General features: G+C 40.6%; 1 protein-coding gene across 1 annotated transcript in view; it reads left to right on the plus strand.

The window, feature by feature from the left end:
• Positions 1-15,233, plus strand: part of UMODL1 (uromodulin like 1) — an 81,620-nt gene that overhangs the window by 35,407 nt on the left and 30,980 nt on the right. The window contains exons 3-4 of the mRNA XM_083438856.1: positions 10,376-10,618; positions 14,936-15,097. Of these exons, the coding sequence (XP_083294982.1) occupies positions 10,376-10,618; positions 14,936-15,097 (405 nt within the window). The remainder of the gene's footprint in view (positions 1-10,375; positions 10,619-14,935; positions 15,098-15,233) is intronic.

The raw sequence follows: 15,233 nt of genomic DNA on the forward strand, positions 1-15,233 counted from the left end.
GTTGCCCTCTGGACCTCTTGTAGAGGAGGCACATGAAGAAGGGCCTCAGATGATGATCACCGAGTCCAGGTCGGTTCATAGGGAGCAGCAGTCCTCGAGGTATTCCTGTCCTGAGCCATTTAAGGCTTTATAGGTCAAAACCAGCACTTTGAACTGGCTCCAGAAATTAACTGGGAATCAGGGTGGTTGGGCCATGATTGACGTCATTTGCTCAAACTCTATTGCCCCCGTGAGCAATTCTGCACCTTCTGAATTCTGTACCAGCCACTGAATTCTGTGCCAGCTGAAGTTTCTGAACTGTCATCAGACATTCTCACTTATAATGTGCTGTGGTGATCTAACCTAAAGGTTAGATTTTCTGGCTCTCTCTCTCTCCCCCCACCCCACCCTGTCAAGCCCATAAAGTGGTACCTCAGGTTACATACGCTTCAGGTTACATATGCTTCAGGTTAAAGACTCCGCTAACCCTCAGGTTAAGAACTTTGCTTCAGGCTGAGAACAGAAATCATGCTCTGGCTGCGTAGCGGCAGCAGGAGGCCCCATTAGCTAAAGTGGTGCTTCAGGTTAAGAACAGTTTCAGGTTAAGAACAGAATTAAGTACCGTACTTAACCCGAGGTACCACTGTATTGCCTATTACAACAATGTCTCACACTATAACCAGGGGAACTCACTGAAACAGTTCCTGTACCTCTTCTGTGGGTGGCATTGCCAGTATAAGAGAAAAGGGGGGCATTCATGGGGAGTTTCAGCCCTTCTTTTTCTGTATGTTCTTTTGTTACCCATGAAAATCTTTTAATAAAAACATTTTTAAAAACCTTAACCACTTGTTCTCACTAGCCTAGCTACTGTACTGGAAGGCAGTTAACACACCACCTAGGAGGACACTCTCTTGCTTGCTCGCTCACTCTGTCTCTCACACACAAACACCACAAGCCAAAAGCACTATAATGTACTTACAGTTGTTTACATATTGCATTTTTTTTTATTGTTTAGCCATTACAAAATACTAAAAACAAATTGAGACTTAGAGACTGTCTTCCATCTGTAACACATTAACTCGCAGTGGCGTAGCGTGGGGGGTGCAGGGGGGGCCAGCCGCACCAGGCGCAACACCTGGGGGTTAGGGTTAGGGGGCGCAAATCCACGGGTTAGGGGGCACAAATTACTTGCCTTGCCCCGGGTGCTGACAACCCACGCTACGCCACTGTTAACTCGGTGGACATCTGAGTAGATATACATAGAATTATGGCAGAGTATTTCAAAGATGGATGAAATCCAAAGAAAATTAGCTATGTTGCAAATTTATTGAAGTAAAATTGATCTGGACACATACAATCCTGTTGATTCAAACGGGATTTGCTGTACAATCTGAAAATGCTTAATACTGAATTCAGTGGAACTGCTTCTGAGTAAGGTCTACCAAACTTCCTTTGGTTTATGTCTATTTTTTGTAATATACTTAACTATCAAAACCCTCCTGAAGTACAAATTCTAAAGTTTCAAAGCAAAAATTCCATTTTATTTTTTAAAAAACAGTGTTCATACCATAAGTGTAGAGAAGTCAAACACACACCCTGAAAAAAGTCAATGAAAATGGTAATTGTAAACATTTTTTCTTCATTAGTGTAGTAGTTATGTACAGCTGTTATTTTCCTGTTAACAAGGCTTTAGGGATTAGGTTTCTTGGCAGGACTTGCAGTATAGTAATGGAACACCATTTCTCTTGATTGTAGTGTATAAAAGGTTTGTGCATATAACATTCAGTAGGTTTTAAAGAGAAAACCTTAGGCTTATTTTGTGTGTGTCCTCAAAATGTAAAAAACCTGAAACTGCTCCCTGCCAATAGAAAGCTAACATATCATGGATAAAGATTTTATTCTAGCATTCTCTCTGCTCATAGAAAGTTAAAACATTACGAAGAAGTCTGAGCTAAGAACCAAACCAGACGTGATGTGGGATATCTGTAGAAAGGTTTTCTCATGGTTGGTTGGTTTATTGTTAAAGCGGTGGGGGGCGGGAATTGGGACCTCAGCCCAGGAGAGGAGTTTAACCTTTTCTTCTGCCATTTTTCTGATCTAAATTATCTCACCAAAAGGCTATTTGTCTCATGCAGATTTAGCAGACTTTCTTTTTTTCTTTTTGGAGGTTGGGGAGAGGAGGAGGGATATAATCAGGGCTGGCCTGAAATGTTTTGCTGCCTGTTCCACAAATGGATTGGTAGGTGATGATGAGACAGCATATTCCGCTGTGCCTGAGGGCAGCAGGCTAGCTTAGAGGGAGTGAAGGATAGCACAACTCTGTCCTTCAACACCTCACCAAAATTTGCTTCCCACTCCACCTGCCCCCTGCCCACTCAAATAATGCAATGCAGAAGCTGCAATGCCAGCATGTGTTTCACGAGCACAGCAACACATGGGCAATGGAGTGCATGGGCAATGTAGTGCCTGGCTTGGGCTGTTTGCCTCTCTGCTGACCTGGTCAAGTGCCTTTCCTAAAGGCACTGTTGGCAATACACTGCAGAAAAACAGCCCAGGTCAACAAGAAACAAGGGTATGGAGTTATGTGACTCCCAAGCCAAGGAGATAAGTAACTATATAACCTTTAGAAGACTTCTGAAGGCAGCCCTGTAGGTATAGCTACGATTTTAAAAGTTTCATGTTTTATTATGTATTTATATATAATAAATATATTTATTATATATAAATACATGACTGGGGCAGCCTAGTCAGATGGGCAGGGTATAAATAATAACATTATTATTATTATTATTATTTATTTATTTATTATATAGGATGTCCCAAATTTTGGAGGGTATGTTAGTGCCAAAAGGAGGACATTCCACTTTCAAGGTGTCACCACTAAGAATATCTGTTCTCCTATCTATATATCTCAGCATTACAAAATTATGAATAGATTAGAAGGAAGCACATACTGTTTGATGCACCCCGGGGTGGATAAAGTTAACAATTTTCTTCTCCCTAAAGTTTGAATGAATTTAGGTAAAAAATCCAGGTATATTTAGATAATGGACGCTTACCCCATTCTTGTGTGGGTGTATAAAGCCTGTGTAGAACTCTGAAACAAAGGCTGTCAGTAACTGAAAATACTGTTGAATTTTCTTAATCCCTTTTAGCAACTACAAAATCCTATATTTCCTTATAGGTTAAATTTCCTTGAAGTAGTTGCTATTGATGTTGACAAGAGAGCTTATCAGATTCAAGCTTAGCTTCTGGTGAATGCAAATTTATTGTCTTATACTTAACTATATTTGTAAACCTGTCAGTTTTGTGGCTGCTACTTTGCTTTATTCAGCAGTATTAGCAACTGAGCCAAAATAAATCACAATTTAAAAAAAGGACTTGTAATGAACACAGGATATGAATTGCCTGCGGGATCTGGCCCTGATAGTTCACAAACTATAATTTATCATTTAGCTCTTTGCAAGTGAATCACCCACATGAGAAAAATAAAACTATTCAGATTCAGTTGTTCGTGTCACACTGCCTTTGGGTATTTACACATATAAAACAAAAAAATACTGGGTTGTGTTTTTTACGGATATAAAAAAACCCCATAGTAAATGGACACTTTATAAATATACTAATTTGAAAGCACATATATGTTTGATTTTGTTTTTATAATCATTATGTAACATGTTTTACTTGAATGCAAAAGTATGGAAAGGATAAACAAGTTAATAAGGTGCTATGGGAGCTGTGCAGGTTATGGCTTGTTAAAGTCAGAGCCTTGAGTTACATGCGCAGAAGAAGATGCAAGGTCATTTAGAGAAGGTCATGTCTTCTCAATGTCCAACATTACAGGTGCTTCCATTAATTTACATTTCCACTGCTTCTCACTATCTCCAGTTATCCATACCTCCCGCCCTCCCTGCCAAACACATGCACATCATAGGCCAGCAATTATACTACAAACAAACTTTGGATATTGATCTTAATAGGAACTAGCAAATAAGAGAGTTTTGTTTAAAGCAAGGCTTATAACTTATTAGGATAGGTGTAATAGTTTGTAGAAGTGAGGAGATATGCAGATAAATATCCTTAAGATGGTAGCTGTGCTGTCTTTACACATACTTAAAATTATTTTCAGATCAGCTTAATGAACTAATGCAGTTATGGGCCATGTGTTAAGCATGAAGGCTAGATAACAAGCAGCTAGAGAGTGCAAGGACAGGCAGTTGCTCTTCCAAAACAGATGAACTCATCCCTCTCCATCTATTTGCTTCATAATGATAGAATCTGCCTAACACATTTGGAGCTAGCTAGGGGTAATATGACAGTACAGTTCAGACTCACTGATGAAAAAAATATATTATTTGGGTACCTGAACTAGGGATGTCCCATCTTCTTAAGACTGTTGGACAGTGGGCAGTGGTGAGGTGTGATATGCCTTAGAACCCAGCTACTGGCTTCCAGGAGGGAGGTTCTGTGATGGAGTGAGATGGCACAAGCAGGATACACGAAATGAGAATGAGTTTGCTGTATTGTTTTTGGTCTGAGTGCTGTTTCTGAATGGGTTGTCCATTAATACTACTCATTTCAGAACATTCTTTTCTTTTACGTTCTGTAGTCTCCTACAGCACAACAGAACAGGATGATGTACAGCAATATTCAGTTCTTCAACAGCTGATACCATTTAATTGAATGGACAAGTTCCTGTTATTTTAGTATCAACATTTCAGTTTTATTCCACAAATCCACCTTACACCACCTTTCACTTCAAGAAGAAAAAGTATTATTCCCTGCTACTCGGGGTACTTCCAAATGGCTTTTATTTTTCCTTTTCTGGTGGGGGTGGGTGGGTAGGTGTGCAGACACCTGCAAGCCATATTGGGTCTGTTTTAATCCTCAGTAATTCCAATCAGGATGGTCTAGAGGAGATCAGAGAGGTGGGTTTGTCCAAGGAGTGGTGCAAATATAAAACAAAGCAACCAACGCTTACAACTTTGTATCTTCAAGTTTTGTTTTGTTTTTTACCAGCAAATAATGGTCAGTAACAAACCACACAGCCAATAAACAAGAAGCTGCTTTATGGATGAATTTCATTTTACTTTGTATTCAAATAAATGTACATAAAGAAATGAGGCAGAGGGAAGAAAATAGAAATGGTCGGGACAATTGAATTTAGGGAATGGAAGGAAAGGTTCAAATATTTTGGGTTTCATGATAAGGAATCTGAGGTGTGAATTGAGCAGAATGTAACAGATTTTTAGAAAATTAAGACAAAAGTAAAAGACTACCAACCATATCCAAGAAGTAAAAAATGCCCCAAAGGGTAGGAAAATCCCCCATCTGACAAATTATGCAAAAGGGTGTTGAAAATATTTTCTGTTGTCCAAAATGGCTGGCAAATCTATTTTGAGTCCTTCACTGAAAACCTCTTTTGACTTGTTTCCACGGCACTGAAACATTCACTATAGTAACCGTAGCCAGGGGGGAATCGCATCCTCAGGGGATATGAAAGCTCCTCTTAAAGGTAAATGGAAACATTGCTTAATCAAATTCATTTATCTTTTGATTGAGACCACTTGCAGCACAGAATTTGAACATGCATATAATGCTGCAAATAATCCTACAAGGAAAACCAAAATACTTTGTTCCCAAGAAAACTCATGTGCATGCTGTAGAAGTTAAAATGAAAGGTAGATAAGGCTAAGAAAACCACCTTGATGTCCTAGCAGGTCTAACTTCAAACAGCTCTGTTAAAAGTCCTCTTTTCCATTTAATCACACACAGTGTGCTATTTTTGAGCTGTAAAGCGTGTTCTCCTTCATGGAGAGCACGTGTTGCGGTGGGGTCTGCTGAGCCACCCCTCTGTTACCAGGCAGGGTCTCTAAAGATGGCCTGGGGCAGTGATTGGTTCACTGGGTTGCTGGGGTAAAAGTTATGTTGCAATTTTGGTGGGAGGGGTAAAATGTTTAAATACTTTGCACACAGCCTGGAGCTTTCTCTTTGCTGCGTGCAACGGATCACCCGCCCACCCGCCCTTGAGTAAGGGGTTGTTGCATTGACCTTGCTATGCCTGTCATGGGGTCGTCTGCCGTTGGGGCAGGGGCCTGGTAGGAATTTTGTCCATCTGGCTGATTGGCTGGGCCATTTGGTTTTTGCCTACTGCATAGCAAATCGTCACAACTTGTAAGGTTGCGGTTAGGCATTGGTTATAAATTGGTGGAGGAGGGGTTAGGATAGGCTGTGCCTGCCCCTCCATGGTTGCTGAGGAAAGGGAATTCCATTAAAGGAATCCTGGGGCTTGCCATCTTTTCGTCCAATCCCTGGAATGGGACTAGGGCCGGCAAGCCTTTGGGGAGCATGCGGATGAGAATTGAGGGTCTGTGACTCAGCTCCATTTCTCCCCGACTTGCTTTCCCCCGCACTGTCTTTCGGTGGTGCCCGGAAGTCAGTTCTGTCTCCAGGCGGGGGGACAGATAGTCTTAACCAATGCCTAAACAACCACTCACGGTTTTTATTTAAATAAAGTTGTGGCCAAAATTATGCCAAAAACCTTAAACAAAAAATAAGTGTGCGCTGTGAGTTATTTGGGGGGTGGCTTGGGGACCTCGACACACAATTCAGATGATACTGTTGAGGTGATCTTTCTTTTTGTGCTTTTATCCACAAAGACATTTGCAGCATGTTTCAGAGCCACACATTCCTCCCTTGCTCATTCCACACTTTCCTAATCTCGGGGAGCAGATTATGGTACAAAATCTGCTCCCTGAGATTAGGTAGAACAAAGGAGGTGGCACAGAGAGAGGAGAATGAGAGAGAGAGAGAGAGAGAGAGAGAGAGAGAGAAGGGATTGGCTCTGCCAACATGCACCCCCCAGAGATTACCTCCCTCCTAAAGGAGTGGGGCCCTCAAGGGCACACAGGTTCCCCATGATGAAACATGATGGTGGTTTCACCCTCTGACTCTTAACTACTCCTGTTCTCCCCTAAAGAAGTCTCTTCCCTCTGCCCAGTTCAATCTAGACTACACCCCAGCTTCCATTGTTTCTCTCACAAAGGGTTGGAGCTACCCTCTAATCCTGCTGACCCCCCACCCCACACTATTCTCATGTACTTGTTTTTAAGACCAGTCGACTTCCTTGGAAGCTGGCTACAAATAAGTGAGGTTTAATCAGGGTGTTATTCTGCAAGCGACTACATCAGGTTGCTGAGGACCAGGATTAGTAATTGAGATGCAAGCATTCCATGGGGAAAGCGTTAATGAACCTCCACAGGCAAGGCGCTGCCTAGATTCTCTCTTTGTTCTGAGGCCAATCACTTTACCTGTACACTAAGGAGAAAAACGAGGGCATTTCTGCTTTATTTCCTGGATGTAAAACCAACTGCTATTTTGTTCCCTGGGAACAATGATATTGCAAAACACGATGAGGACCTTTAATTCAGTGGCTAGGATCCTTGCTGTGTCCGTCTTCATTCTGTGTACCACTACAGGGCAGAGAACAGTTAACACCTTTACAGGCAAGTAGCAAAACACTTTACTGATACCTACGTAGTTTCACGTTTAATTTTAATTTGGACGCGGCACTGAACATTGCTCTTCAAAAATCTACTTTTACCTCAGGGACCATTTCTTTTCAGGATAACTCTTGTGATTCATCCTAGCTCATTGGCGATTATGGATTTAAAATTCTCAGGAGTGCTTGGTGTCTTTTGGATATAGGATTCTGGGTGGCAAGTGATGCAGCTTTTTATCATGAAGCACCTTAAAAAAGATGCGCACTAGGGTCATTATGCTATGTAAACTATAGACCAGAGAAACTGCCTCTGCAGAATTATCTGAGAATTTGTGGATATGGAGGTTTTTCAGTTCTGTTTCTAGCTCTGGAATCCTGTGATCCCGTTCTTGATTGGGGTGGTGGTGAGGTTAGCTTAGTAAGCAAGACTGGCTAGATCAGTTGTGGAGAGGCTTTCAACAAGAGATGTGATGGATGGGAATGAAGGATGTTGCGCCTGCAAATGTGTGTGCTGACCTTTGTTTTTAAAACAGTTGGTTGATGGGTCAGAACCATGAAAGGACCCAGAATACAGTCCTCATGGGAACACCATGCTGTTTAGCCTAATCATGGGTAGGAACAATACGACTATGTAGCTCTTCCGTTACCACTGTATTCAGATCAATATTTAAACATTGGTTTAATTTCTTATTGACCCTTATCATCTAGGCTGGGCTATGATTTCTGAATAATTATAAATATTTGCTCTTCTAAAAGTCTATCCTTAAAAGCTGAAAGCTTTTGCAGACAGCTGCATTCTGAATGAATTAAAACCAGTAAAACCAACTAAAATTCTAAGGTATCTGAAGAAGTGTGAATGCACACGAAAGCTTATACCCAGAACAAACATAGTTGGTCTCTAAGGTGCTACTGGACAATTTTTTATTTTTTGAAATTTATTTCGACTGCGTCAGACCAACATGGCTACCTACCTGAATTTAAAACCAGTAGTTTCATTACAGGGGTAGCCACTATGAATCCTATAAGATTGTAGCCTGTGTGGTGGTGGTGGTGATTGTGTAATCTGTATCATTGGTTCAGAATGTCAAGATTTTGAGAAAGAAAACTGAAGCTACACGCTTCTCCCTCTCCCATCCATGCTGCTGTTCTATACGGCTATTGAATAACACTGTGCCTTGAGTTGCTATTTGCTGCAGGAGGCCTGACTTATCTCATTATTCTTAATTTGTCCCAGCATTAAAAAGTGAAGGGGACTTTGAATCCTCTGTTAGCGTGCATAACTTTATTCCCAGACATTCTGCAGTAGCTTTCCAAATATTGAATTTTGCAGAAACATATTCATAACAGAATGACAAAGGAGAAAAGAAAAACAGGCTGATAGGGAAAAAGAAGGGTAAAAATGTGTTGACATCACCCCAAAGGGGTGGACTTCTTTCACATGCCACATTTCCACTGGTTACCTGCCACAGTATATATATCATGTGTTATTTAACAAATTAAGTATGCCATGTGTAATTTACTTTACCTGCTGTCTTCACACATTGTTAGCAGTTTTAGTCTACTGAATATATTTTTTTACCCAAGAACAATACTGCAAGACTGTAAGACATTTGATTCACATAACCTTTGTCACAGACACCAATGCATGTAGTAAATCAATATTTCCAAGAATCATGATATATTCCTGTTGCAAATAATCTGTGTTACAAACTTGGAAGTTTTCTGCTATTGCTAGTTGACAGGATAGCACTTTAATTTTCAGAAATATGTTTGCTTGCACAGGTGAAAAAATACTGCCAAGGTGATAATCAGTCCATAATAATAAACCTAGTAATCACCTTCTTACGGTCATACTGGAAATTTCAGCTTGTAGCTGGTTAAAAGAATCCATCCAACAAAATACATTTTAATTAGTTTAATGGCAGTCTAATCGTTGTGTTTGGAAGCTATGGAGCAGTAAATGCTAATTTGTAAACATTTTCTGAATTGCCCCTAGCAACCCTACACAGGGGAATTGTCCTTCTCTGATACTGAACTCTATACTCTAAACTCTAGGCTGTAGGACGGGTGGGATAGATTTTGAATAAATATAACAACAACAACACAATACATAATAAAACAGGATTTTAGCAAATGTATAGGATTGCTGATCACACTTGGATTTCCTCCCAATCTTCCTGACTGATGTACACATAGTTGCAAAGAGATCCGGTTTTGCTTGGCAATATAATAATAATAATAATAATAATAATAATAATAATAATAATAATAATAATAATATTTATACCCCACCCATCTGGCCGGGGGTAGTTCCCAACAGAATATCAATACTACTACTACTACTAATAATAATAATAATAAAGTGACAAAACATCAAACATTAAAAACTTCCCTCAGTTTCCCTGCTTAGCATTAGACATAGAATACCACTTCATTCAAGGAAAGCAAGTTGAAAGAAAATCTACTCTTCCTTCAAAAACATGAAATAGAACTCAATAATGCTTTTAAAATGTTTAAAGTTACTTCTATCTTTACAGTAATTCTTGCAGTTGTTGTTTATCGGCCTGGCTGTCTTTCTTCTAGATCTCCAGATTACCAAAATCTTTTCAATTTTTTATTAGAGGACATGAAAAAATAGATTAGACCTAGACATACACATTCTTACAGTAAATCAACTGAAATTCATTGGTTCTACTTTAAGCATGATGGGAAAGCTGGATCCAACCTAATCTGTTTGAACACACACACACCACACACACACACACCCCAAAACAAAAACAAAACAGTGCCTGGTCACCTGCAGTTGTTCCCAAGTACATTGATAGGTGAGTGCTTTTGAAAAATCACCTATTGTGTCACTAATTCCTATATCACTCTCTCTGTCTTTCTCTCTAGAGAAAGGTCTCTCCTTGCTCAGCTACCATTTGTGCAATTATACTATAGACAAAAATGTAAACAAAATGGTTGCCTATCGAAAGTCGTATGAAAAGGAAACACTATGCGGAGGGTGGATTCCATGGAGGACTTGCACCAAAACCTATTACAACGAAGAATATCATCCTGTCACCGTCCCAGAGAGTATGAATCTGACAGATTGTTGCAGTGGGTATGAGCAAGTTGGTCTCTACTGTGCCTTATGTAAGTATTCCATGAAAAATGAAAATTAGAAGAACTGCAAAAATACAACACTAGAATGCCTCCAGATGCAGCTTTGAGTCAACTCACTCCAACCTGGGCATGTGGGCTTTCAACACAGTGGGACATGAGACAAGTTAGCTTTGTACACACTTAACTTATACCAGAACTGTGACTTTTGCATATAGGCTCTCTTTATGCTGCTGTGTGTCAGCCATAGTAATCATTACAGTTTATATGTGTCATGAGGGAAGCTGTTGGGGCCCAAAGCTTGCTCTTGGGTGAACTATCAGCGCATAGGTAATCTTCATGCTCAGGCTGTGTATGAACAAGTCTCAACGAAACCTGTGGGTTTCAGCTATTTTAAGGGGAAGTGTTCACAGGTCAGATCAATTATTAAATTATTACTGCTCTGGCAGCTGAGGTTCAAATAGATCTGTATAAAACAGCATGCCATTTGTATCTAAACTCTGTTTTAGTTGCAAAGGCATAGTAAAGATAACCTGCTTTCAGATTAGGCTGCGGACATTTTGTTGTTACCTGTTTGATGATCATATCCAAAAGATGTGTTGCATTTTGTATGTCTCGCATAACACTCACTTCTGTTATCACTGAGCTCATATTAACTCAAAGGTCTTTTTAAAAAGTATCATCATCATCACCATTAATGGTTTTTATTTAGTTTTAAATGGGGTGCTTTTTTGGGGGGGGGGTACTTAACAAAAATGCATGCCTACGCAGCAACACAAAGCAGAACATATTCTGTAGGAACAAAATTTCCATTAGCCTGAATAAGGAAGCGCTGTATCTCAATCTGCCCTTCCATCAAAATAATCTATCAAGGAAAAAGAAGTAGAATATTTTACATGAAATGTTAGCACATCCCTGCCTTAGCATCTATGAAGGCAAAATAAATTAAGAGAACCATTCTGAGGCCTGCCTCTAAAATAGAAAAGGTAAAGGGACCTCTGACCATTAGGTCCAGTCGTGGCCAACTCTGGGGTTGTGGCGCTCATCTTGCTTTATTGGCCAAGGGAGCCGGCGTACAGCTTCCGGGTCATGTGGCCAGCATGACTAAGCCGCTTCTGGCGAACCAGAGTAGCGCACGGAAACACTGTTTACCTTCCCACCAGAGCGGTACCTATTTATCTACTTGCACTTTGACGTGCTTTCAAACTGCTAGGTTGGCAGGAGCAGGGACCGAGCAACGGGAGCTCACTGCGTCACGGGGATTCGAACCACCGTCCTTCTGATCGGCAAGTCCTGGGCTCTGTGGTTTAACCCACAGCACCACCCGCATCCCTCACCTCTAAAATAGTAATGGGTAAACTCCCAAGCTCAGTTTAGAATGGTCTTGGTGATTCCAAGTTTTCTTGAAAAGTGATCTGGGGGAAAAGAAGAAGAAGAAGAAGGGGGAAGGAGGGAAGAGATCTGGGAAAAATTCCTTTATTTTGCAGGAGTCTCATCTCCATTTGTAACACTGGTGCAGACACTCTTGTGTTTCTGCAAACATATATGTGTATTGTCATATTGTTCCCTGGGAACGGAAGTTTCCAGCATTTGTGATGGTGGACAGCTGCTTGAAAACTGAATTGCTTCCCCCTCAAACAATTGCACTTGGGAACATGAGAATGTTGTGGACAATAAAACATTGTCTTGTTTGGTAGAAACAAATTGATCCAAATAAAGAAAATATTTATCAAATAAATGGAAGCTTAGTAAGGTGGTCTGGTCACATAGTTTACAGCAGTTGGCCAGTGAGATTAGGGGCTTGGCAATAAAAATAAAATGCATTGTGTGAATCTGCCTACAACGAATATGCCGTTTTTGTTAATGTCATTTCATAGTAAGCAAAAGAGCTGCAGTCATGTGCAGCAATAACTATTGCAAAGGTGCCTACAAAGCAGCTGGGCTTGTGTGGTCCATTGAATGCTGACTGTACGTGTGCAAAAATTTTTCTAGCTGGAGAAGAGCATCTGAGAGAAATGCTGGCTGAGTCATAAGATAGCTCAGCATTACAAGCTTAACAAAATTATATTCTGAGTCACAGAATTGTAGGGTTATCTAGTCCAACCCCCAAATCAGACAATTAAGAACTCCAGTGACATGAACTTCTACTCTAAATGTGGGCAGGCACCTAGACAGAAGTTGCCCTAGGGTCCTGGTGGAGCAGAAGCTCTTCTTGCAGTTAGGTTAAAGAAGCTTTCTAAATTCTGAATTTTTACTCATTAGGGCTGTCCCATTAAGCCTCAGCAGCGCGTGTTTCATTTGTCTCCTTCAGACCGTTCTTTCTAGACCTCAGAGCCTTAGTCACAGCTTCTGTGAATGGTAATGCACTGTCTAGACAGGGTCTTAAATAAATGATGAAAAGAGGAAGTTGACAACCAGTGAGATGAATTAACAGCATGTTACTAAACTACGGTTAATGTTTTCTCTTATGTTAGAACCCAGACAAAGCTAGTTTGACTAAGTGATTGGAGCTCAGAGTTCTGTGGGGCTCTTCGGTGAGAATTTTCCCTTGATACATTTTCTACAATCCCACTGGAAACCATAATTTACTTCTGCTTGGATGGCAGACTAAGGACCAATTCACACTTTATGTAGCAGATAGGTTTCCTGTTTGTCCGCTCTGCGCTTCCACACACACATTTATGTAGCAGATAAGTTTCCTGTTTGTCCGCTCTGCGCTTCCACACATACATTCTAATGTCAGAAGAGGGAACATATGCTTTGCTTAAACTGTAAGCTTGTAGGCAAGGCTGTGTTATCTTTTATCTGTGTACAGTGTCTCATTCTCATGGGCTATTGGTACATAAATACTATACTAGTACTGCAAAACCTGCTAAATTAATTAACACACAGGGAGAGTGAATGCTCACAAGGAGGCTGTGGATTTCTGGTGCATATCCACTGCATTGACAAGGTTCTCCTTGACATGGTTCACCTATAACAACATTATAGGTGATTTTCAGGAGACCAGCAGTGAACATGCAACAAATACATCAGCCTCAAAAAATATGGACCAGCAAGTGGTGACTCTCTGTCTCTCTCTCTCTTTGGGTGGTTTATATAGGAAATCTGATTAGATATTTATAAATATTCACTCTGTCTTTCTTCATCAAAAACAGTAACATTAACCCTGATGGTCTAAAGTTTTTCAAGGCAGTTTACAGATTTAAAATAGTTCTAAAAATAAATACTAAAGCACAATAAATATTACAAGTGCTTTGTCATTCCATTCTCCTTATATTAGTTATGATGGAGCTTTCATGCATGTATACCGTACACATTTTTGTCACCCTTGTGAGTAAATCAGGAAGGCTTCTACTCACCGAAGGAACATGTCAACTGATTTCCACCTTTTAAGCAGTTGCTTGACAGATGGCTCGCTCTGGGAGTTGCTCGTATAACAATTATAGCTTGATAGACTTTGACAGGGACATGTTGGATGTCTGTCTTTGTGTTTGGCTGATGTAAGAATGAAGACCTTGACATTTCAGATTAATGCTTTCTATGGCTCTGAGCCAGAACTGCTACACAACCTGGTTCCTTGCACGGATTTTTCAGGGTACTTTTGTGGCTGTGACTTGTTACATGTTTGTGCCATCATTTGCAGATTACATAGGCTGGATCTACAGGCATGTTTATTTAACTTGGACACCTGCTGTTTCCTCTCAGCCATACCACACATTTACAGCACATGACTTTGCTCAGAGGTGGTTTTAGGCGTGACTGGTGAGGTCGCACTGGGCACCCCGCTGCACGGGGCACCAAAACAATGCTTTAGAGTGATGTGAAGAGGTGGAGGTGCCGAATTTTAGCGTCGCTGAAATTTGAGGGCCCAAAGTCCACCACTGCTTCCCCCAAAGATTCATGGGAAGTGTAGTTTGTTAAGGGTGCCAAGAATTGTACATCCCTAAGGGGTAAACTACATTTCCTATGATTCTTTGGGACACAGCTATGTGTGTTAAATGTGTTGTAAATGATGTTGTTCCCAAAGGAGCAGCTGTCCAAGCTGTATCCAGTGTTGTTATGAGGAAGATAGAATAGCTTTAATGAAAACAAATGCTGGCTAAGATCCAAAGTACTCAGTGAGTTTCTTGATTAATAATCCTCCTCCCCAGTCTCCAAAGAAAGACATTCAATAGCATCATGATGTATGGCATGGTGGGGTAAGCAGTGCATGTGTATGTGTGGTGGGAAGAGAGGAATAAAAAAAATCCTGCTAAGCCATACTCAAGCTCTTGGACATGCCTAAAGTAGAACTTTAAATCCTTGCCAGTAGATGCAATTTTTGTTGTTAAATGTCTTGTTCTGTAGCCCTAAACAGTTCCAATGAATTTGCCTCAAGACCTGGTGCCTGTCCAACAAAGGAAGCGGAAGCGTTAAATATTTCATGCACATTGGATTTGGATTGTCCAGAACATAAAAAATGCTGCAAGACCTCAAAAGGCACTGGCTGTTCTGATCCTGTATCAGAAGGTACAGTACTGACCAACATTTGCCACCTTCTGACAGGTCTGTGATCAGAAATGTTGTGGTGAGGCGTGCCTTAGAGTGCACACAGTGCATCAATGCAGGGCAGTCAGAGCCTCGATGTAGGTAGATTAATATCCTT

This window comes from Podarcis tiliguerta (assembly GCF_965153285.1).
Source record: "Podarcis tiliguerta genome assembly, chromosome: 4".
Lineage (NCBI taxonomy): Eukaryota > Metazoa > Chordata > Lepidosauria > Squamata > Lacertidae > Podarcis > Podarcis tiliguerta.